The sequence below is a fragment of the Salvia hispanica genome, chromosome 5 (genome assembly GCF_023119035.1).
Source record: "Salvia hispanica cultivar TCC Black 2014 chromosome 5, UniMelb_Shisp_WGS_1.0, whole genome shotgun sequence".
Classification (NCBI taxonomy): Eukaryota; Viridiplantae; Streptophyta; class Magnoliopsida; order Lamiales; family Lamiaceae; genus Salvia; species Salvia hispanica.
The window spans coordinates 56,393-79,772 of NC_062969.1; the positions used below are offsets into that span (position 1 = coordinate 56,393).

The window sequence follows — 23,380 nt, forward strand, 5'->3', positions numbered from 1 at the left end:
TCATTTAGTGTTGAAAAACACTTGGCTAGAGACAAGATAATTCCATCTAGAGAAGTAAAACCTTTTCTTGGAATTTTCAATGCTAAAGTGTCTAAGTATGATGTAGATGTAGGATTCTTTAAGAAAACTTAACATTCTTTTTCTAGCAATCTAATGACTTAGATGCTTAGAATGTAACTAGTTTATCTTAAATCCATCATCATTAAACTGGGTAGACGACCAGTTTCCTACGCTAGATAACCCTTTGAGTTGTTTATCAACTTTTATAGATGTCATCATCGTAGAGTACCAAGAATACCATATATAGTGCACTTTCAACTTTCTTGTACTTGTAGCACATAACCATTAAGATGTTCCATGTAGATGATCTCCTCAAGACTTCTACTTAAAGAAAACTGTCTTGACAATCATAATACATACATCCTAATTTATGTAAGCTACAATAGACAATATGATACAGATCGTCTTAGGCATAATGGCAAGCGAGAATATCATTCTTTCTGGGTATAACCCTTAGCCATTATTCTAGCCTTTCAAGATCCATGTTTACACTTGCAGATCCACTAGCTCCCACTGGCTAAAATAGTCTATGGGTAGTATCGCAAGTCTTGCAAACATTCTTGTCTATCTTAGATTATTATTCAGAATCTATCATCTTATCAAGAACGATTATCTGAATGAGTCAATGTGTCCTTGTAGTTACAGGGATTAGATTCAAGTCGATCTAAAACTGAGTCTAAAGACTCTCTTAGACCCATGAACTTGTTATGTTCGCAAGGAACGCTCCCACTACGACATGACTCTTATAATCTTAGGTACAAATGTTGATTTTCTAAGTGCATAAGTATCTAATGGTATGACTTCTTGGTTAAGATGGAAAATAGATATTCTCATTATCTTGAGAATTATCATGCTTGTTAGGCTTGTAGTTCTTCTCATAATCTTCATCAAAGAATCTAGTATTGATGTAAACAAACACTTATCTTGCCGTGAAGATTATAGAACCCGTACCTTTTCTATCAATTGGGACAATCTTAAAACATACCTCAGTACACAACTCCAATTACTTGGATACCTTTTCCAAAACATGTGTTGGAATAACTCCACACCTTGAGATGTGCTGGACTAGACTTACCTCTAGTCCACAACTCGTGTGTTGTAGAAGGTACTGATGTTATGGTAGTTTCTTTAAGATAAAACTCGTTGTTTCCAACGTAAATCCCATCAATGATAAGGTATCATTGAGTGAAACTGTTCCCATATCGAACTTGTCTTAGAGAGACTTCGATATCTTCTTATATGACTATCCCATTCTTTAGAAGAATGCTTGGAGTAGTCAACTAGGATTTAACTCCCACTACTGATCTTAACTCATTGCTCGTCTCCCATGGTGTAGACCATTGAGACTTGCTAGTCTTTCTATGTTGCATCTCTATAAGTATTCTGAATCCCTTGAACCACCAAAGGATCCTTACTTATAGTGCATCAACCAGACTTACTTGACTTTCGAGCTATTTAACAAGCAAGTTGTTAAAATCTCGATAGTCACTTGAGTTAGACAAAATCAGTTTGAACAATTACTAAGTACTTTCTTGGCCTTATGTCTAAGTGCCATAAATACTTTATCATTCATTGTATAAGAAGTTGAACTGTTGTTCGAAACTCAATCTTGTTGCATTTATATTGTTTAGATACTATGATGTATAATTTGTTTTTCTATGGTACTATGATAGATATTCGAATCACATTTCTTAATAATGCACGCATTATAAAATGACATCGAACATCATTTAATCATAAACAAGTTTAGAAACTGAAACTGAATTCTTTCTAAACTAAACTGTACCAATAAAACAAAACTCTAACATCAAAACAAAACAATTAAGTGAGCATAAATAAATAGCTCCCACTGCAACAACTGCCCAACTGGATTGAGATCTCTCCTTTAGAAGTTACATTGTTATCTAAGTCATTGTCCTTCTTTAGAAGAGGTCAATCCGACTTACAATGCATCTTCACTTTGCCTTTTCACCTAATTTATCTTGCCTTTCTTGCTTTCAGCAGGCATTGATGACAATTCAGCTCTTCCCTCTTTCCATTGCTAGTCTTTTGTTCGATTGAACTAAGACATAGGAAAGATGCAGCTTTAACGAATTTGTCATCTATCATGTTATCTTCCTCTATTATTAATAAAGTGAATATCATGTAGAAGGTTTCCAACTTTTAAGTAACAACCTTCATACTATCACTTCCTATTACATTTGATGAAGAACTGAGTGTAGAAACTATTTGAGTAACTGAATCAGAAGATTCCTCAAAATATTCTATCTCTCGTGGATATTCCAATAGAATCTGGACATCGTCCTTATTGGATATTCTTCTTTCATCAATATAAACCAAGACGTGTCTTACTACTTAAAAGAAAGTAGTTTGACCTTCTATCTCAAAGAACTTGTCAAGTACATGCATAAAATGCATTCTTGAATTTTCTTTATAGAATTTTGTCAAGGAAATAGAGGACATGAATTGGTGAATACAAACTTTAAGTTTTCAGCAATGAGAATCTTATCCATTTACATTTTCAGTCTACATAATTTTGGCCTTCGAGTTTGATTTCTTTAAGGTTCGCAGACATTATTAAGAATTTGGCTGAGAAGAAATAAAACTATTTATCACATACTATGCTTGATACATAATCGCAAACAACCACAAAACAATTTATGTATCTCGCAACTGCCAAAACCAAAATAAGTACGCCTCTAGGGAGGTCATACAAATTCGGATTCCAACAATTTCCTGGTCACAATACCGACGAATAGTCCAGAGACCACTAAGGTGGCATGGCCGCCAAATATTGCCTAAGCTTTTACCATAAATATTTGCATCTAGGAATTTCATTTCTGTTTTGATACTCCTTCTAGGGAAGGTCGTACGCCACTAACAAAATTCCATAGCTATCTTATAAATAAGTTTAAACAAATGAACTTGCAATTTCGTAGGATTATGGCTCCCACTAGGGTGGGTCGCGATAATATTAGAAACATGCTTCTAGTTTAAACAATTTACTATTAAGAAGTCTAATCTTATGACCTTGCTATTTCGTAGGATTATTGCTCCCACTAAGGTGGGTCGCGATAATATTAGAAATTGCTTCATATATAGACCAATTTATGGAGACCATATACAACGCACTGTTGTAATTATCGCTTAGTTATTTTGAACATGGCTTTTGCATAATTATCACATAAGCAGATAAGGCAGATTAATCCACTTATAATAGATAATCACCAAATAAATAGACAAATCCATTTACTTCATGGTAATTAATCACACTGGATAATTATTGGAATTATTTAATAAATCTAAGGAGATTTAATTAAATAATTAATTCCTTATCTTATCCAAAATAGAAATTTCAGATTTGATAAGTTTATCTTGGATAATGGTTATCCAAATTAATTTAGGATTTACCTAGATAGAATTTAATCTATCTAAATCCTCTTAGGATTATTCTAGATTTTACATGGATAAAATCAAATCCTAAAACTCAAGATAAGACTGACCTTGGATTATCATTATCTAAATCATACCAGGATATTTCAGGATAGAAACAAATCTTTCCAAATCCATAAGATGAAGATAAAATCCAATTCTAAGAAGATTAAAAAAATCTTAGATTATTTAGAATAAGAAACTAGGATATATCAACTCTATTTGGATTTATACTAGATAAAACTAATTTTATCAAAATCCAATTAGATAAGGATTATCTTGTATTATCTTTATCCAAATTTATCTAGGATATTTTCTAAATAGAATAAATCTATTTATATCCATAAAATTAGGATAAACTAGAATTAATATTAATTAATTCAACTAGGATTTAACTGGATAGAACTAAATCTATCTTAAACCCAAAAGATAATTACAATATTGGATTAATAATTATCTAAATCTTCTAAGATATATTCTAGATAGATGCAAATCTATCAATATCTATAAGATAGAGATAAACTTAATTATCTAATTCAACTAGGATATTTTCTAAATAGAATTAATTCTATAAATATCCATAAGAAAAAGATAAACATGGATTTTAACTATCCAAATCTACTAAGATATATTCTAGATAGATATAAATCTATCAATATCTACAAGATATGGATAAACATAATTAAAATTTATCTTAATCTATCTAGGATTTATTCACATAGATATAAATCTATATTCATCCATAAGACAATAAAATTAAGAGTAGTGATTTAGAGACATAATGTCTCTATGCCATAATGTCCTTATGTTTTCTTGCCATAAAAATAATTTATATATGGACTAATACACCCTTATTTCAAATAAAAGGAAATTAAATAAATAGTTATATAGTATAACCGTTTAGTTAATTATGAAAGGAAAGTCAAATAAAAGCAAATTAACTATCTTAATTAACATAGTAACTTTTCAATAACTTTGGAAAATTATAATTAAGTCATTTATTAACTTTCTTCAAATTTGTATAACATGAAAAAAAGATCGGAATTGGCTTACCTTGAAATGGAAAATTTTATTTTATTTTATTCAGACACTAATATAAAAGTTAACTTTTTCATTGAATTTATTCATCTAATAGTCAATAGCAACTAATTATTTTATTATTAAATAATTCTCAATATTTTAAATTATAAAAATGATTATATAAATATATTTAAATTTTTAGTGTCATTATTGAACAAAATAATCATAGTTATTTGATATAATTATATTATTATTTAATCACTTTTAAATTTTACTCACTAGTAGTAATTCACATCTATTTATTTTATTAATATTAAACATTTACTTATTTAATAGTCATTCACATCAAATTATTTTATTATTAAATAATTGATAAAATTCTATTGTAAAGATATATTTCCTCCGTCTTATGTTATTCACACATTTCTGTTTTGGCTCGTTCCAAACTACTTTCACTATTTATACTTAAGTGAGAATTATAATATTTAATAATATATTATAAGTAATTAAGTGTTCTTTTGTTAAAAAATTTCTTAGTACACTTAAATACTAATTTAATTACATCAAAAAATTAATCTCAAGTTTATGACTTAAATAGAAAAGTGCAAATAACATCTGAGGGAGTAGTATATGTATAAACACTTAATTTCTTATTGATATCATTCAACAAAAGAATAATAGTCATCCACATCAAATAATTTTACTAGTAGTATTAAATAATTGTTAAATATCTAAGTGTAAAAACGATTACATGTATATATATATATATACTACTGTCATCCAACAGAATAGTAATAGCTATTCGCATCAAATTATTTTATTATCAAATAATCTTTAAATTTTAAGCAGTAAAAAACTATTATATGAATATGTTTTAATTTCTTATTTTTTCATTTAGCGAATGAGTAATAGTCTTTCATATCATATTATTTTATTATTATAAAATAACTATTCAAATTTTAAGTTATAAAATTAACTACATGTATATATACTTAATATTTTAATGTTATCATCCAACGAAATAGTAATGACCATTTGGATCCAATTATTTAGTTAATGAATTATTAGAAATATATTAAAATTATAATAGTAGTATATTTTGCATAGTCACTAAATTTTATATTATTATTTTTTATTAAATAATTACTGAAATTTTTAAGTTATAAAAAAATACATGATATCTAATAAGTAAAAGTAAATTAAAATGATAATAGACATTCATATCAAATTTTTTTATTTGTATTATAATTATTGAATTCCCTAAAAATTTGATACACTTCACTTTTACCATTTTTGGTAGTGGACCCCATATTCCACTAACTCATTTCTACTCACATTTTATTATAAAACTAATACTTTAAAAGTAGGACCCACATCCCACCAACTTTTTCAACTCACTTTCCATTACATTTCTTAAAACCCGTGTCTAATAAGTAAAAGTAAATTAAAATGATAATAGACATTCATATCAAATTTTTTTATTTGTATTATAATTATTGAATTTTTAAGACACGAAAATGATTGTGCGTCTGTACACTTAATTTTTTTAGTGTTCACATTCAATGAAATGGTAATAGTCATTCACTCATTTGCATAACATAAAATTATTTTATCCCTCTGTCCCACAGTAGTCACTCTTATTGTGACACGAGTTTTTAAAAATGTAAAGAATAGTGAGTTTGAAAAGTTAGTGGAATATGAGACCAATTTTATATTAACTTTAAAATAAAATGTGAATGAAGTGAGTTAGTGGAATGTGAGACGTATTTATAATTTATGATAAAAATAAAGTGTAACTCTTATTGTGGGACGGAACCAAAATGGCAAAATTTAACTCGTATTATAGGACGGATAAAATAAATATTAAAATTTGTAAAGATATGAAAACGACTAATTATATTTATACTTAATTTCTTTGTTGTATCATTCAATAAATTAATGATGATTAAGTATTGTATCTCCTCGTAATCTACATTGTTACTCAAAAATCATGAAATACAATTAAACTTGATATCTAAAAGTAAATTAAAATAATAAATTTTATTCGCATCAAATTATTTTATTAACAGATAGCTATTGAAATTTTAATATAATAAAATTTGTTTATTTAATATTTCTCTTTATTCCAAATTATACAAGTTGTTTCCATTTTCCATATTTTCGCTTATTGCTTTGTTTATATTTCTATTTGTACTTTTTTTCAAAATTATATATCAGGCAATTCTTTACACGCTTTCTTTCTAAGTTTCAAAATTTTTTAAGTGTTATCTCCCCCTTCTCTTGATTTTATAGTAATTATTTTCTTTTTTCATATAAATTTGTTTTGTTCAAATTTACACTTTAAATTAATATTGAATTATTTCTCATCTTTTCTCTTAAATAAATAAAAGAAATAATTGTAAATATGGAGACATGAGTTCATGGAGAATTGTGTAAATGGCAAGAAAGAAGAGAGATATAGAGGAAGGAGAAATATACGACTAGAATTGAGTAACTTTCCATAATCAAGTGATTCTATAATACTAATTAACATTTTATATACAAAAGGGTAGTATGATACATGTACAAAACATAAATTTAAATAAAAATTTAAAATAATTTGAAATGACTATTTTAACCTCATTATTGCATTATGGCTTATAGACATTATGTCTATATAAATCCATAAGACAATAAAATTAATTATTATCCAAATTTATCTAGGATTTATCTAGATATAATTAAATATATCTAAATCCATAAAATAAGGATAAAATCCAAATATAATTAATTATTTATCTAGTCTATCTAGGATTTATTCACATAGAATCAAATCTATATAAATCCATAAGACAGATAAAATTAATTATTATTATCCTAATTTATCTCTGATTTATCTAGATAGAATTTAAACTATCTAAATCCATAAAATAAGGAGAAAAATACCATTAATCCATAATTTAATTAAAAATTTAAATTTTAGATAATCCACTCCGATATATTCAAATATTATTCTAAAACATATCTTGAATAAATCTCCAAAATTAGTTACTAAGGTTTGGGAAACCCTAACAAATTTAGGAAATTTCTCCAAAATTAGTTCTTAGGGTTAAGGAAACCCCAACTGAGTTTGAAATTTTCAATGCAGCCACACGAGCCCGGGAACCGCTATTGGGCTCCCACTCGGACCGCACCCTTTGAGCCTCTGATCGGACCTCCAGGGCAGTCTCTTGGGCTGCTCTCAGCTGAAACGAAACTGTCCAGCCTGCACCCAAACTGCGCTAATCCGGAGCATGCCCAATTCACGGCTGCTGCGTTGCCGTCTTCATGGCTGCTGCTGCAGCTGCTTCACCGCAGCCGCTGCTGCCATGGCGTCACTGCTGTTGCTGCGTGGATCTGATTAGACTGCCCGATCGATCGCGCTGGGCAACACACAAAATTGACAAGGCAGTGGTGCCCAGACTGCCGGAATTCACTTCGCGATTTGAATGCCATGATTCCCAAGTCACAAATTCCATTCACATGATACGTATGAAAATTCCACTCCAAAGTAATCACACATAGAATCATTGTAATCTTTACATGGGTGTAAAGGCACGTATCATGAATTAATTGCAAAACAAAGTCAAAGCTTCATTAAAGAATTAAATCACGCAGCAGACATATTCGGAGCATTCAAAGTTCATTCTTTACTCTAGGGTTTTCGAACTATGCATATTATAAAACATATAACAAGCAACGAAAACACATAGGAATATGCAATTCACATAACATGAAATTAATCCACATAATGAGCCAAAAATTGGCTCTGATACCAATTGCTGGGGTTTGGTGCCCCTTGCACAGCGGAAGTCATGCATAAACAAATAAATCAGATCTACAGATCTATTTGACCGATTATGGGATCAATTTATCACATGTTAAACAATCAATTGCATGCTAGAACACACATAAATCATGCTTTAAGGAATTAAACCCTAATTCATGATATTCTACGGATTAGGGTTACCGATCTGATTCTCCAAAGAATCGACGATTGCTTGCTCCTTCTCCACATGAAGATCTTCGTACTCGACCACAAATCTTCTAATCTGTATCCCGAACTCAGATAATGACCTTTGGGTGGGCAAAGCTTGTCAGAATCGAAAAGGGCTTGATTAGAAAGAAGACAGAACTTCAGTTCTATGAAGAACTGAGAAAACCGTTCACTCCAGAGAGGGGAGAACGAAATTTATGTGTTAAATCACATTAAATCTCCTTTCTAATCTCCTTTTATATTGAGTTATGATGGGCCAGATTAGGGATCCATGGAGGTTGGACTTGGGCCAAACCTGTTGGACTTTTACTAATTAAATTGAGCCCCAATTTAATACAAGTCCAAACAGAATATTATTATCATCCACTATAGTATAATAATATTGACTGCCCGTCCAATCCCAAATTACGAGTAATCCGGGCTTTACCTCTTTAATTTATTATTTCCCGTGTTTAAGATATAAATATCCATTAATTAATTTAAGTCTGCTATTTGACTTTAATTAATTAATATCTTTTTCCAAGAGTTGTCTAGTTCAAAATCTTTATTTATTATTCTGGAATAAATTCCAACCGGCCGGGTTTCTGAATAATAAAACCTTTTTCGAACACCTCTTGAGGATATTATCAAACTGGACTCACCCAGCACACGATTCATTGCAATAACAATACTAGCACCTCTAGACATTGATCACCACTACCCAAGATATCAGGATTCTTGGATTGCGAAAAATCCGCACCATTTGATAAATCAAAGTAGTGCATAATCAATATCGTATGCTCAATGTTATGTCAACAATGATTAAGAAATAACAATCACCGAGACCTCGTCTTTCGGTAAATAGCAAGAAAGACTTATCTCAACTGTTAGATCCTTCAGTGCTATACCACACCAGTGTCGTTTATTTCCTAAGGTAAGGAAACATGCGGACTGACACTGCAACCTTTCACGATAGGTAGCCAAAGCCTATCTAGGTTGTGAAATTCTATTTCTCTTCTACAAAGGACCGACTGCGTCACCTTCTGTGAACATCGTTCACGACCAGTCTACTATGTAGAAAAATTAGACTTGTTTGCTTCTTATACATTTAAATGTTTGAGAAACATCTTATAAATGCACAAGCAAACATCAATGCGATAAAATTACTTCTTCTCGCTTTGGGTTAAAAGTGGATTGTAAAATTTATTGTATACAAGCAATTCTATCCGTGCAACATGCTCGAAATATGCTTTTCAGTATACCAATCCTAACACGCAATGTATGTAGTGTGTAGTGTGTAGTGTGCAGTGTGTGTGGTGTGTGTATTGCGTGTTCAGTGTGAATTGTTCACAATTTATTCCAGCCGCTAGCCGGAGAAGAGTGTCTTCAAGACGCCTAACCCGTTGGTCGGAGAGTATTTAGACAGCGTCACCTTCCGTCCAGCTTCTTCTACTTTCAAAACCCTTCTTTCTCAGATTTTCTTCTCCAAAATAGACAAATGGAGGGGTATTGAGGGAAATGTAATCCCCTATCCAGGTACAAGCCCCGAGGAGTGAATCTAAACCCACTAATTTTGGGTGGTCTAAAATCAACCACTTTCCATAATAAACAGTAAATTTTTTCGGGTCAAAGGAGTGAATCCCGGTTTACCGGGAGTATTTTTTCCATTCTATAAAACAGCCAAAATATGGTGGATAACTTTTCCAACCCTACGTATTCCACTTCATAAAACACGTCCTAATGGAATGGAATTGTGATTTCATTCTCATCTTCATTTCATTCTCATCTCTATTTTATTCCTCCTTATTCCATTCTATCAGAGAAGCCCACAAATACTTACTCTTTTGGATTGAGAAAAAAATCAAATAAATCATTTTTTAAGAAGATATCAAAGTGAAACAATCAACTTACTAATATTGGAAGATCCAACTAATTCTTCCAAATTAATGACTAGTTAATATCACAAAATTGAAATAATAATATCATTATATTTCAATCGTATATTAAACCTACATTCCTATCCTACCACAGTTGTCACTAAAATTAAAAACAAATACTACTCCCTCATGTTTAATTATTACTAATTTATGAAAATTGTTAGTATAAGAAAGTATAGTGGAAAAATTTGTGAAAAATGTGAGTGAAATGTTGGTTCTACTTTATAAATTATTTTATAATAAAATTGAAAGAAAAGTTAATGAAATAGGGTTTATTGTAAAAAATTTCTACTAAATTGCAAAAGTATTAATTATGGATAGATGGAGAAAGAAAATTATGCCAATTTATTTACGAATTAAAACTCCCTTTAAAAAATGAAAAGACTGGTGAGAATGATCCGAATTGAGTGTGGGATTCCATTTATGTTTAAATTTCGCTGCAGACAGAGTGAGGGTTTGGAAATGGAGAGAGTGGCATCCATGGCGAAGGCAGCCGCGCATAAAGCCATATTGTATTCCCCTATCAGATACTTCAAAGTAGGGCACAATCCTTGCTGTGAATGTGCGTTGCCAATTCGCATTTCCTTATCCATGTTTCGTTCACTTGCAGGTCATCGGTCCAAGTATGCGCCCCACCTTCGATGACTTCAACATCGTTTTGGTTGAAAAGATATCAATCCTCCGCGGCAAAGTCGACCGGGGTGACATCGTCATAATGGCTAGCCCCGAGCAATCGAGGAAGTGCATTACCAAAAGGATCAAGGCTCTCGGGGGCGACGTCGTTTCTTATGCTCCCCCCAATAATCGCCGTCGCGGATATACTGATCTCAAGAAGACTCTTGTTGTAAACCCTCTCCTTCCCCTAATTTTTCAATTTTGAAATGATTTCTTTCTTTTATCTAAATTATCCCCAATTTTTAATGTGTGGATCAAATTAGGGTTTCATGGTAAAGTTTGATCTTATTGAACAATGATTATCCATTCATGTCTGTGTACCTATTCTTTAGTTATGCTTAGTGTGCAGAAGATTCTAAAAAATGATTTTTTGATGATTTAGGTACCAAATGGGCATGTTTGGGTCGAAGGGGATAATTTGCTCAACAGTAGAGATTCCAGGAATTTCGGTGCAGTTCCTTACCGGTATCTAGGCTATAGAGTATTTGCTGTGGTGAGCTATTCAACCATAGTAGTATGATACTGTTTTTTCATAAATGGTGATTGGTTATATGAAACTGTTTGCATTTTAGTTGGAGACTTGGATCAAAATAATAATATGATGCTGTTCTAATCTTAAATGTGAAATTGGTTATATGAAACTGTGCAGTTTAATTGGATCAAAATCATATATGATGCTGTTCTATCATAAATATGTAATTGGTTATAAGTATGAAACTGCAGTTTAGCCGGATCAAAATCATATATGATGCTGTTCTATCATATATGTGTAAATGGTTATGTGAAACTGTTTGCATTTTAAGTTGGATCAAGATCATATATGATGCCGTTTTTATCAATAATATGGGCTCAATCAGGGAAGTTCGGACATTGCTTACCTTCTTTCTCTACAGGTGTGGCCACCTAGCGAATGCAGATTGATAAGCAACAAGATTGAATAACTCTGTCTTGAAAGGTGTACTTACATAGCACTTAAATCTTTCTTCAGTCAACCTTGTTTGGGCATTCTTTGATTTGTTATTGTTCACATCCATCGATGGCATACATTTCTAAACACCTGTATGAGATTATGAATAAGTAAGAAAATTCTGTTCTTGTTTTATTGCTATGATACATGTGAACTCTGATATTCATTCCGGTGGAACTTGCAGTTTCTGCTCTCTACATGAATCTTACCTTGCTTCACTTGAGAGCTATCGAATAAAGGTGTGAAACCGGATACGTGTTGTTCTGTGAATTATCTTTGCGCCTTTCAAAAACTTACTCGCTGATCCACATGTTCAGAATCAAACAAGCTGTTGGAGGAGAGAAGAGATGTGGATGAGCCAACCCCCTTTGGGATATAGTTTGCCATACAGCAACAGAATGTGCTATTTGGAGCCTTGGAAATTACCAGTTGGCAGAACTGATTCAATGGTCTTTGTTTTTCTAAAAAGTGTTTGTTCCCTTTTGTAAATTTGGGCTGGAAAATAAAGAAACTATGGAAATCTCATTCATGATTGAATTTAGTTTGAGCTATGCATAATTATTAATTCTATGGAAATCTCATTTGTGGTTGCATTTCGTTTAAGCTAGTAGTACATAATTATGAACTATCTAGATATCAGAAATGGTACTCTGTCATCGCATCTGTAGTTTTCGGTGTAACTCTAATTTGAAACATAAATATATAGGAAACTAATTAAACAGGCTTATTGCAATAACCAGAAAAAAGAATTTTGAGCATAAGTTAGAAAATAGTAGTGCTATGTACAATACAGACAAATCTATCAAACTAAAAGGCTCAGCAAAGGCAGCCTTGCGGCTCTACTCCTCAGGGGGCCTTCTAAATCTTTTCTTTCCTTGGTTGAATTACACCATGTCAAACTTCATATGGGGCTTGCCCTCGATACCTGTAACGAGCAGTTAAATACAAGCGGCTCAATATTAACCTGTTAAGTACTAAATATATCTACAAGCGTGTCCAGGCGGGCATAAGCGTTAGAACCTGATTCTGAGTTGCTCTAGTCCAGCTCTGTCGTTGAGCTGCTGTCGTTGAGTCCTCATGTATGAATGTTATCGTTGTTGATTCTTCGCGCCTAGTATTATTGATGAGGGGAGGTGGCAGTTCTCTCATCAGGAATAAAACAACTGCTGAAGGCACTGATGAACCTGGAAGACAGCTTTACTTTCATGGCAGTGCAATGGATGATGGCAAACAGACTATGATGCAGATTATAATACTACTACATAGGTAACACATTTTGGAGGTTAGGGTATACTGTTTAGCATAAGCAAATACCTATAAAATAATACAAAACGAGAAGAACTGAAGTACGGAAAGCATCCATGTGTCCTTCATCCGAGTCATAAAACAGCTGCAGATGGAGAATGCTAGTCATGGAATATCCAGGGAAATGAAGCTGATTAATCGATTAATATGCCGCCAATGACTTACAGGTATTTGAGTACCAATTGCCACCGAAGCACTTGATGTAAAACAAATAACGGAGACAACAGCCAAACCAGCAACCTGTGATGCAATGAAGGCCGTGAGACGTAACTTTTATGCAAAAGTAAATGAATAGGCCAAGACATGCAACATGCAGACGTGATTACAATTGAACATCAGAATCACGCAACTACCTTCTGCATTTCAGATGAAGCCCGCTCAGATCTCACTTTTTTCATTTTCAAGAATAATAAAACTCCTGGATAGTGAATATGTCAGGGAAAAAAAAGAACAGTAGACACAATTAGTATAAAGAGGAAAAAATGCATTTGTTTCCACATCAAAACCCGGAAGAAGTCTACGTGCTCACCATAGCATGCCAAGGCTCCCCCAAGAAAAAAACCGGCAATAAGATCTACATATACCTGCAAGTTGGGAAAAAATTTCTTGGACAGTCTTCATAAGAGAGATTAATGCAAGTGTTATATTCAAAATCAGGTTAAAAAGCAATTTATATTACAGTCGTTGTTGCTCTCTTAAAGTTGGAAACTCATCAAAATCCACAGAAACAATTACAAGAGAGAAAAGGGAAAAAACCCATGATTACATGCCTGAGCAACAATTGCAGACTCGATAGGACTGTACCCACCCCAATCCATATCAGTACTGAAGATGCATCATTATTGAAAAAAGTAAAACTTTACCTGGCATAATTTTGTTGGGAAAGTTAGATGTGGATTATAGAGTTTTTAAAAACGATTATCTATAGTTGAAATTGCTTTTTTACCACAATCACAATCTTTTGACGGCTTCCGTTTTGACCCAACCTGAAGGGAAACACCTTGGTTTCCATTAGTCTGTGGACTAGTTTTGTCATTTTCCCAAGCAGAGCTTCTTGGGGGTTATATCCATCTTTCTTCTTCATCAATGGGGTGAGACAAGGTCCACCCTGCAAAACATCAACCGGATAGGAATGTTATCTGAGTGGCACAATAAGTTTGGTAAACTATATAGAGTACTCTATAAAAGGTTCCATTGCTAAAAGGGTGCAAAATGGGAGTCCTCCGACTTAGAGTTTGTACAGTTTAATGTATAAAATCAATTTAGCTGGTAAATAAACATAGAAATTTGTAGCAAGTTTGGTTAAAATCCCAGGAAAGCTCAGAAAATAAGATTGCAGAATTTGCTTTGATCTAGGCACTCTCAACCCCAAGCTCACCTACAGTTAAAAATATTTTTTTTATAATCTCTATTACAAGCCCCCAGCTGATTATTCTCTTCAGAACTTTGTGTATAGTGTTCTCATAAAAAGAACAGATCTATATGATAACTACTTTCAGTCAAAGAAAACATCACATATTGTAAGGAAAGGGTGCAGAAACAGAGGGGTATCAAAAACATGAATGTTAACCAGACACATTGCTTTAATTTTGAACTCATTTCCCCATTATTCCAGAGGTGGGGAAATCAGATTACCAATACTTTAAAACTATAAAACATATTGTTTAAAAACAATACCATAACATATTGATCCCTATATGTAGATATAGGTTATAAATTTTTTGATAGAGAGAACACCAAAATGCAAAAGCAGGAGAAATGCTGCAATGAACAGAATTCTGGGGAAGGCTGCCATTAATGTTATCTTTTTGGTAAGTATTTCTTCATACTATCATTGGACTATTAAAAATATAATCACACCACAGGCTGGGGATTTACCTACCATGATAACAAAACCACAGGGAAAACGACCAGCAAATCCAACCCTTCAAAGCAACCAGATTTAATACAAAATAAAAATAACCTGTTTAATATTTCAATTTTGTTACTATTTTTAATTAAACCCCAATGAATACTTGAAACATTGATTTAAACCTTTTCAGTATAACAAACATGCCCTAAATGGACTACCAAAAATTACAACAAAAGAATATGCTAAGAATACAAGATCACAAACATGCTGCAGTTTTGTGCCATTTTTAGTCAAATAAAAGGCCTTATGGAACCAGTGATCAAACGTTAGTAATCCCACCAAGATTGGGGACCCAATCAATAGATGAATGACCTGAAATTATTATCAAATTGAGCATTGATCAGATTCAATTAAATAGATAGCAGTCAATATGGTCAATTGGTCCATACATTTCCCCAAATGATTTCTATCATCTCAAAAACAAAAGAATTAATATAAATCATGCAATTATTGCTCCCGTTTTATGTTCGAGAAAAAGTGTAACAAAAGGTAGGACCAAAACAGATGACACTGATGACAAGTTTAGTAGTGAAGCTGGCACTCAACCACCAACACCACATTGCAAGGCTGGGTAACATAGCGTGATTGCATCTGTTGTGTTGGTAGCTGGTACTAATGCTTTACGAGCAACTAAGCACTCACGAGGAAATCCTGAAGGTCCCTCGACAATGACAGCTATATAAATATTCCTCGGGATATTTTGGCAGATATTACGCCATAAACGCACTACTAAATGATAGGCTGCAGCAGCACTCGCTGTGTAAATGTTCTCTTGACAGCTATGCAAATGTTCTTCAAGCAAGTTTTAGCAGGTATATCATGCCATAAACACACCGCTGAACTACAGATTTTAGACATACAATCTTCACCAATAACACAGTATAGAAAACAATGGTCTGACATATCCAGCCATGATCGATCAAGCCCCTAGTATTTCAATGTTTCACCCCTTGATAGAAATTCCAAACATGATATGAACATCAAAATCACGAATTAGATGAAAATTCCTGGTTAATTCAAATGAAAAAGTTGCCAATTCAATTCAGAACCCCAACCTCATTCCTACAAAATGACATATCATCTCAGTAATGAGTTGACAAACATATGGAAATGCTGAAAGATTGTTCCTACTGTGGAAGCCTAGGGCATCGGTTTTCTCTATGCTTCAAGCATTCAAAGTTCAATTCTTTTTCCAGTTGCCATTCATCACATCCACCTCAATCCCCTCAGAAACACACAGATGCTGGATAAATTCAAACAAGCACGGAGAAGAAGAAGAGAGAGAAGCTCTCCCAAACACCCAATAAAATCCAATTTGGAATCAAAGAATAAGACAATACTGAATTGAAAGAAGCAACAAGAGTTAAACCTTATATAGAGCTAGAAACGCAATGACCGAATCAACAAAAGCCAATCCGACATTCACTCCCTCCACCGCATCCGAGTAGCACCGCCTCACCGCCCCCAATTCCAACATTGTTTACTTAAAACTACTTTTTCCGAATCCCAATTACACAAAGACAAAACAAAACTATCTGTGTGTGTATCGTGGAAAAGGTAAGTGATTGATTTAGAGTAATGAAATGAAGAATTAATTGTTAATCCTGGTTGATAACTAAAAAGGAAATGAAGAATGCCGGTGGCGAAGTATATCAAAAAGATATCTTTTTTTTTGTTTATAAGGTATCCTTGGAATATCACTTCTCTTTCTCTACAAATATACTGCAGTCAGGTTGTGGGGATTCCCTTCCCTTTCTCCTTTTATATCAGATTATCTGAGAGAGAGATTGACTCTCACAAAACAGTATTCAGGCTAGTGATTGAAATTGACTTGATTGAAATTAATTTAAAAATCAACAAAATGTGTTTTTTTAGTATATTTATAATTTATAATTGCACGTGCAAATTAAATATTAATACTAGTATTTCTTTATATAGGAGGTTTTAATCCAAAATGGGAACATTTTTAGAAATTGATGCCTGTGCAATCCGTGGCTTCATAGAATTGGAATGTCACTTGCTGTAGTTTGTAAAGTTTGATTTTTCACTTATGAAACAATTAAGAATACGAAATATTTAAAGTCTATGTAAATTTGAAATTGAAAAATAAATCAATCATTTCAATTGAAAAAGAAAATTACATAAAAAATTAATCCATTCGTCCGTAAAAAATTGTCCACTTTGTTTTTTCTTCTATTTTTGATGAATGAACCTCACTTCCACTAACTCTTTACAATCACATTCTATTATAAAACTAATATATAAATGTGAGACTCTCATTCCATTAACTTTTTCAACTCATTTTTTCTAAATTTTTTAAAATCCGTGCTGAGTCAAATTTGGATAATATTTCATTGATACTTCAAGAAAAAAGTTTTTTTTTTAAAAAAAAAAAAGGGAGTTGGCCGCGGCTTAATGCTAGTATGGTTGTAGACCAATTTTTGAGGTCACAAGGAAAATTTGAAGATCAAACCACACAATTTTTCCCCTTGTGGTAAGGCAAACCTGCAATCCAATAATTTAATTATATATGTAAATTATTTTCGTGGCACAATTACTAGTAATAAATTATAGGAGTATATTTTAAATAAGTTATACCGTACAAATATGTAGAATAGAATCCGACTTATGTTACTATTAACCGAAGATTGATTAGTTGCATTTTATTAACCAAATGATTAATTGCATTTCGCTAATCCATTTCAAAATCCATCATATACAATATATGGGCCCGTTAATTTCATATACCAAGCCCAACTCAATCCATTGGATCTATTTCTTCATTATTGATTACGAGCCCAACACTTCTTCTTAGGGCCCAATAATTTTTAAAAATAATAAATAGTATTCTCTCCGTTCCTATTAAGACATTTATTTTCGACACGGAGTTTAAGAATAGTAGGTTTGTTAAGTGGATGGTAAATAAAGTAAGAGACAATAAAGTAAATGAAAGATTTACTTTTTGCCAAAATTATAGTATGTTGGAACTTGCCAAAATTAAAAAATGATTTAATTAACGAGGAACATTGTAAAAGATTCGAGTACTGAAATTAAAAAGATAAAACAAACCTTTAAATATTGGTGACAGATGGGAGTTTAGGGTAGTTTTTTGATAGAAAAAATGTGCTTCTTGTACTCTTATTTTCTATACATGGTCTCAAAAAAAATTGACTTCACTAAAAATATAATATACCATTGAAAATATAAGAAGTATGGCAAGAAAAAAATAGTACTCAGTATTAAAATTAAATAAGATTACCGGAATAATTCGTATGGCCAGCAATAAAACAGAAAATACAACGAAAAAAGAAACATCGAGGTGCTCCAGCTTTGAAGGAATATCGGTTCAAAAATATTCGTAATCTTTTTCATCATTTATTTGGCACTTTTACCTCAATTTCCATTGAATATTTCAAAAGTGCTTTTCTTTCACGACAGAAGTAAGATTCTGCTCAGCATACATTTCATAATTCCAAGAAGAAGAAAAAGCGTGATTATTAATATTTATTCTGGAATTCTCGAATGAAATCAGCTTAGATTTAGGGACTATATGTGTGGTCTTATTATTATTTCTAAATGTACACTAAGTTACAATCGTACGTAAATTTAAAATAAATCGAGTTATATAAATGGTTATTGAATTTGGACCCATTTGATTGGAGATATTTATGGAAAGGCAGTACAATATTATCAATTGCAAATAAACACTGTACAAATTTATGGGTTCGTGTTAAGTAAAGTATCTCTGTCACAATCTCTATATTTCTTTTATAAGACTAGGAGAATAAAATTTTTAATTAATGAAAAATCTGTTTTTCTTTGTATTGTTTTTTCTACGTTAAAAACAAAGTAATATTTTACTTTTACCATTTAACTCATATTCCATTCATTTAACTCATATTCTATTATAAGACCAATATAAAAAAGTGTCCGACCTTACGAGGGAGAGTGTTATCCACACTTATATTGATTAGATTGGATCATCACCAAGTCGATATGAGACAGAATTTAAAGAATTTAACACGCCCCTCACGCGTGGGCCGAAATAACACATCGGACTTCCATCACATGAGTAGGCAAGAGAATAGATAAAGAGATATAATCCACCATCGACTTGGGCCCGTTCTGATATCATATTAGAAATGAGCCACTCACTCCTTAAAAAGCCTTATAAGAAAGAGAGTTATCCACACTTATATGGATTAGATTGTATCATCACCAAGTTGATATTGGACAGAATTTGGAGTAAAAAGAACATGTTTGGACTGGAAGAAGCGAAAACAGCTTGGTCACAGTAGAATTCATTTTTCTTCTCTAAAACGCGGAACGGTTACCTCGGGGCCCACTCCCCACATAAACCCCAGTGAAATTCCTAAAATAACCCCCACTAACGCCCGTTATTCTATTTCTCTGTATAAATTCACACTTCACAGAATTCTTCAAAGCAAATAGAAGTAACAAAAAAAACACAAACGCCGATCACGAAGCCCTCCCCCGTTTCCCGTTCACTCGGATCGGCGGAGCCATGGAGAAAAAGGCGAGTTCTAATTCGAGTTTCTCGATGTTCTTCAAGATGCTGAACAAGAAGGCGAGCGGCAGCGGCAGTGCGTGGCGGTGGAAGTTGAAGACCTCCGCGGGATTGAGGTGGAGGAAGAGGTTCAATCTGCAACTCTGGTTCATAGATGACGTCCTTTTCAAAGTCGTTTCCGCCTTCGAAGCAGTGTGTTTGGTCTCCGCGCTCTGTTTCTTCTTCCTCTGCTGCGGATGCCATTTCTGATTTCAATTTCATCGGTAATCAAGTCAAATCAAATCAAATCGATGCACACGCTGCGTTCTGTTCAAAAAAATGAGTTCCATCATGATTTTGATGATTATTGCTGATGATTCTGTGTTTTTTTTTTTCGTTTTGGCTAATTGAATCTGATATATTCTTCCAACATATAGTATGATTTCTGCTGTAATTCAATCTCCGTTGTGAAACTTCTGTTTGTGGATATTTGATCTCGATTCTCTAATACAGCTATAAGTTAGCTGATTGATTTTTCATTTTCTAAATTCTACTTGTGTTCGTGAGAGTGAGATAAGTCTAAAAAACTTGTCGTGCACTTTTCGATCAATATCAAACACTGCTGTCATGAGAAATACTTTTGGTTTTATTTTTTATTGTTGTAATTTCAGAGATTAATATATTTGTCTTTCTCTAAAAAGATATTTCTGGCGAATATATTCAATCTCAACTACTTATCGTTGTCATTTTTTTACTAATAATTTTTTTAAGTAATGTTATAGTAGTACTCCCCGTCCCAAGAGAAGTTGACACACTTTCCTTTTTAGTTTGTCCACAAAAGATGTCACATTTCCCTTTTTGGAAAAAGTTCTCTCTCACATGAATATAAAAATTATATTTTCTCTCTCCATTTAACACACAAAACAAAACCTCCTAAAATCCCGTGTCATTTTCAAAGTATGCCAACTTCTCTGGGACGGAGGGAGTAGTTTTATTTTAAGGTGTTGTTCAGTTGTCTCGACTAATTATATTAAAATAATTGATAATTCATTTAGGATTAAGTCTGAAAAATTTCAATCTAATATAAAATTATGAGATTATTTTTAATTATGTACTATAAGATAATCCATTTAGAATTGAATTATAAGATTATTTTTAATTATCATGAGATAATCCATTTAGGATTAGATTCTTTTTAATTATCTGAAAAATTATTTTAGTTAAAGGGGTTGATTACAATTAAATTATGAGATTTAATCTTATGAAAATTTAAAAATCTCAAAATATAAATCTTATAAATCCAACGATCCTTAATTATAGTACTGAATTAATATTGATTGATCACTACGTGTAGAAATGAGGACATGCACGCACGAATGCCCTCGTTCGTTTGTATGGTTGCAGTATTACTGTACGTGAGAGAGAATGCCTTTTTTGTCCAACTATATTAAAATTGGAATATGATTCAACATACCAAATAAATTTGAATAAATTATTAATTTTCAATAAATAAAAAAGTAAATATTGCTTTTAAGACACGAAAATGTGAGGAGATAAGGAAAAATAAAGGGTAGTAAAGACACTAATTTCAATGAAGAGACATGATTGTGATTTTTCTATAAGATTGCACATCAAATTCATTAGACACTAAATCTCATCTAATTTTATTTAGAGATGTATTTATAAATTTATTGTAAGGTTTCACATTAATTTTTGTAATTAAATAGTAGAACATTAATACTGGAAAAAAGACTTGAACATAGCATATGTAAATAGTATTAGAATATTAAAGGTTAGTTTTAGCGTAATTTGAAAAGTTTTAATTTGCAAGATAAGAATATGAATGATTCTACATGTTATAAAGATATTGATTGGACACACCACCCCATATTATCAATATAGTATGATTAATCTATGAAAATTTTTACTCCCATGTTAATAAATTTCAATCCTGCATGCAAATCCTCGCTAAGGGATGATTCAAACTATCTAGGAGCTAAGAGCGCTAGTCGAACAACACCAGTGAAGATTACTATATCGACATTCACGCGAAAACAAATGATTTTCACAATACATACCATAAGTTGTTGCTTAGGAACTTCACGATGGATACCATGGAGGTGTAAGGTGTGGATGTCATGACAGAATTTGTCACTAGAGTCAATCTAATACACATCAGGGTAGGGAGCAGAGAGAGAAGAGGTTGTCCATTTGGAGATTATTTCTTTGTACTCCATCTTTCAAGGTGCTAGTTAAAACGACATCACTTTATTTGCCACACCATTTTCGACTATGTGGCAAATTGGTTTCATAATAATAATAATAATAATAAATACAAATTTAGTCCATGGATAATTGGGTTCTAACATTTTCTGTTACAAGATAATTTTATTAGCACCATTAGTTCCTGGATAAGTGAACCGACAGTTAAATGTGAAATCGGAACTGCTTGTTACAGTTCCAAATTGAAACCGCAAAATTAAAATGAAACTGGAACTATTTCATTTTGAACCTTGGACCGGTTCAGGTTCAAAAACTCCGGAACTGAAACCGTGACGGAACTGCCAGTTCCAAACCAAAACTAGAAAAAACCATCGAAAAATCGTGAAATCGAACTGAAATCGCGAAATATCATCAGAAAACCGGTGGTTCGGAACCAAAATCAGAATCAACGATTTTTAAACCATAACCGTAACCGCGAAATGCGCTCAAGGTTTGTTTTCAATTCGAAAATTTTCGGAACCGGAACTGGCAGTTCCAAACCGTAACCAACGGTTCCTGAACTTTGGGCATGTCTAGTATAATCACAATTGAGGAACTTTTGCACTATTCGTGGACATTTTTACTCTTTTAGCTATTTTTGCATTGAGATTTGAGAGTAAAATATTTCATTAATTATATTACTGGAAGGGTACCTAAAATGATACTCTCTTCGTTTCATGTTACTTGAATCGTATTCTATTTTTGGTAATCCCAAGTTACTTGAGTCATTTCTCTTTTTAGCTAAAACAAAACATTTAGCACACATACTTTATTCTTTCTTTTACTTTATTCTATCCATCTCTCTTACTTTATTCACTCGTCTACTTTATTTTAACACAACTTTCTTAAATCTCGTGCCGCAAAGAAACGCCTCAAGTAACATGAGATGGAGGGAGTTTTGAATACTGATTTATATTGTAGTCAATTTTCATTTTACTTTTGCTTCTTATTGGTTTCTTCTTTTTTTCGTATTTTTTTTCCTTCTTATTTTGTATTCTATAAATATGAATTTATCAAATTAAATTTAATGATCATAAAATATCAATAGTGGTATTATGATTGTGTTATTATTATTTTATTTACCTATCAATCTAATATTTCAAATATACTAGTGATTATCATACTAAATCTTAAACTATTTAATTTGTACCAAAAATGTCTTGAACTTCAATATATCAATAAAATATCTACAAAATAATTATATTATTGACAACAATATCCTATTAATAGTGAATATATAAAAGTATTTATTAACTCAATTAAAATCTATACATCAAAAATACAAGAGCATGATTTAATTAGTTGTCGA

The 23,380-nt window shown here is 32.1% G+C and overlaps 1 protein-coding gene and 1 pseudogene across 2 annotated transcripts; one reads left to right on the forward strand and one right to left on the reverse strand.

The window, feature by feature from the left end:
• The first annotated feature begins 10,874 nt into the window (after positions 1-10,874).
• On the forward strand, positions 10,875-12,626 carry LOC125191284 (mitochondrial inner membrane protease subunit 1-like). 2 transcript variants are annotated; one of them, XM_048088798.1, is made up of 6 exons: positions 10,875-10,980; positions 11,054-11,287; positions 11,501-11,611; positions 12,012-12,073; positions 12,270-12,324; positions 12,403-12,626. In XM_048088798.1, the coding sequence occupies exons 1-4, from the start codon at positions 10,906-10,908 to the stop codon at positions 12,057-12,059; spliced, it is 468 nt and encodes a 155-aa protein (XP_047944755.1). In that variant the 5' UTR covers positions 10,875-10,905; the 3' UTR covers positions 12,060-12,073; positions 12,270-12,324; positions 12,403-12,626. The 2 variants fall into 2 exon arrangements, with proteins under 2 accessions (XP_047944755.1, XP_047944754.1); XM_048088797.1 differs by having other exon boundaries at positions 12,012-12,324.
• A 170-nt stretch (positions 12,627-12,796) lies between these two features.
• LOC125188058 lies at positions 12,797-14,474 on the reverse strand (annotated as a pseudogene).
• Between the last annotated feature and the right edge of the window lie 8,906 nt (positions 14,475-23,380).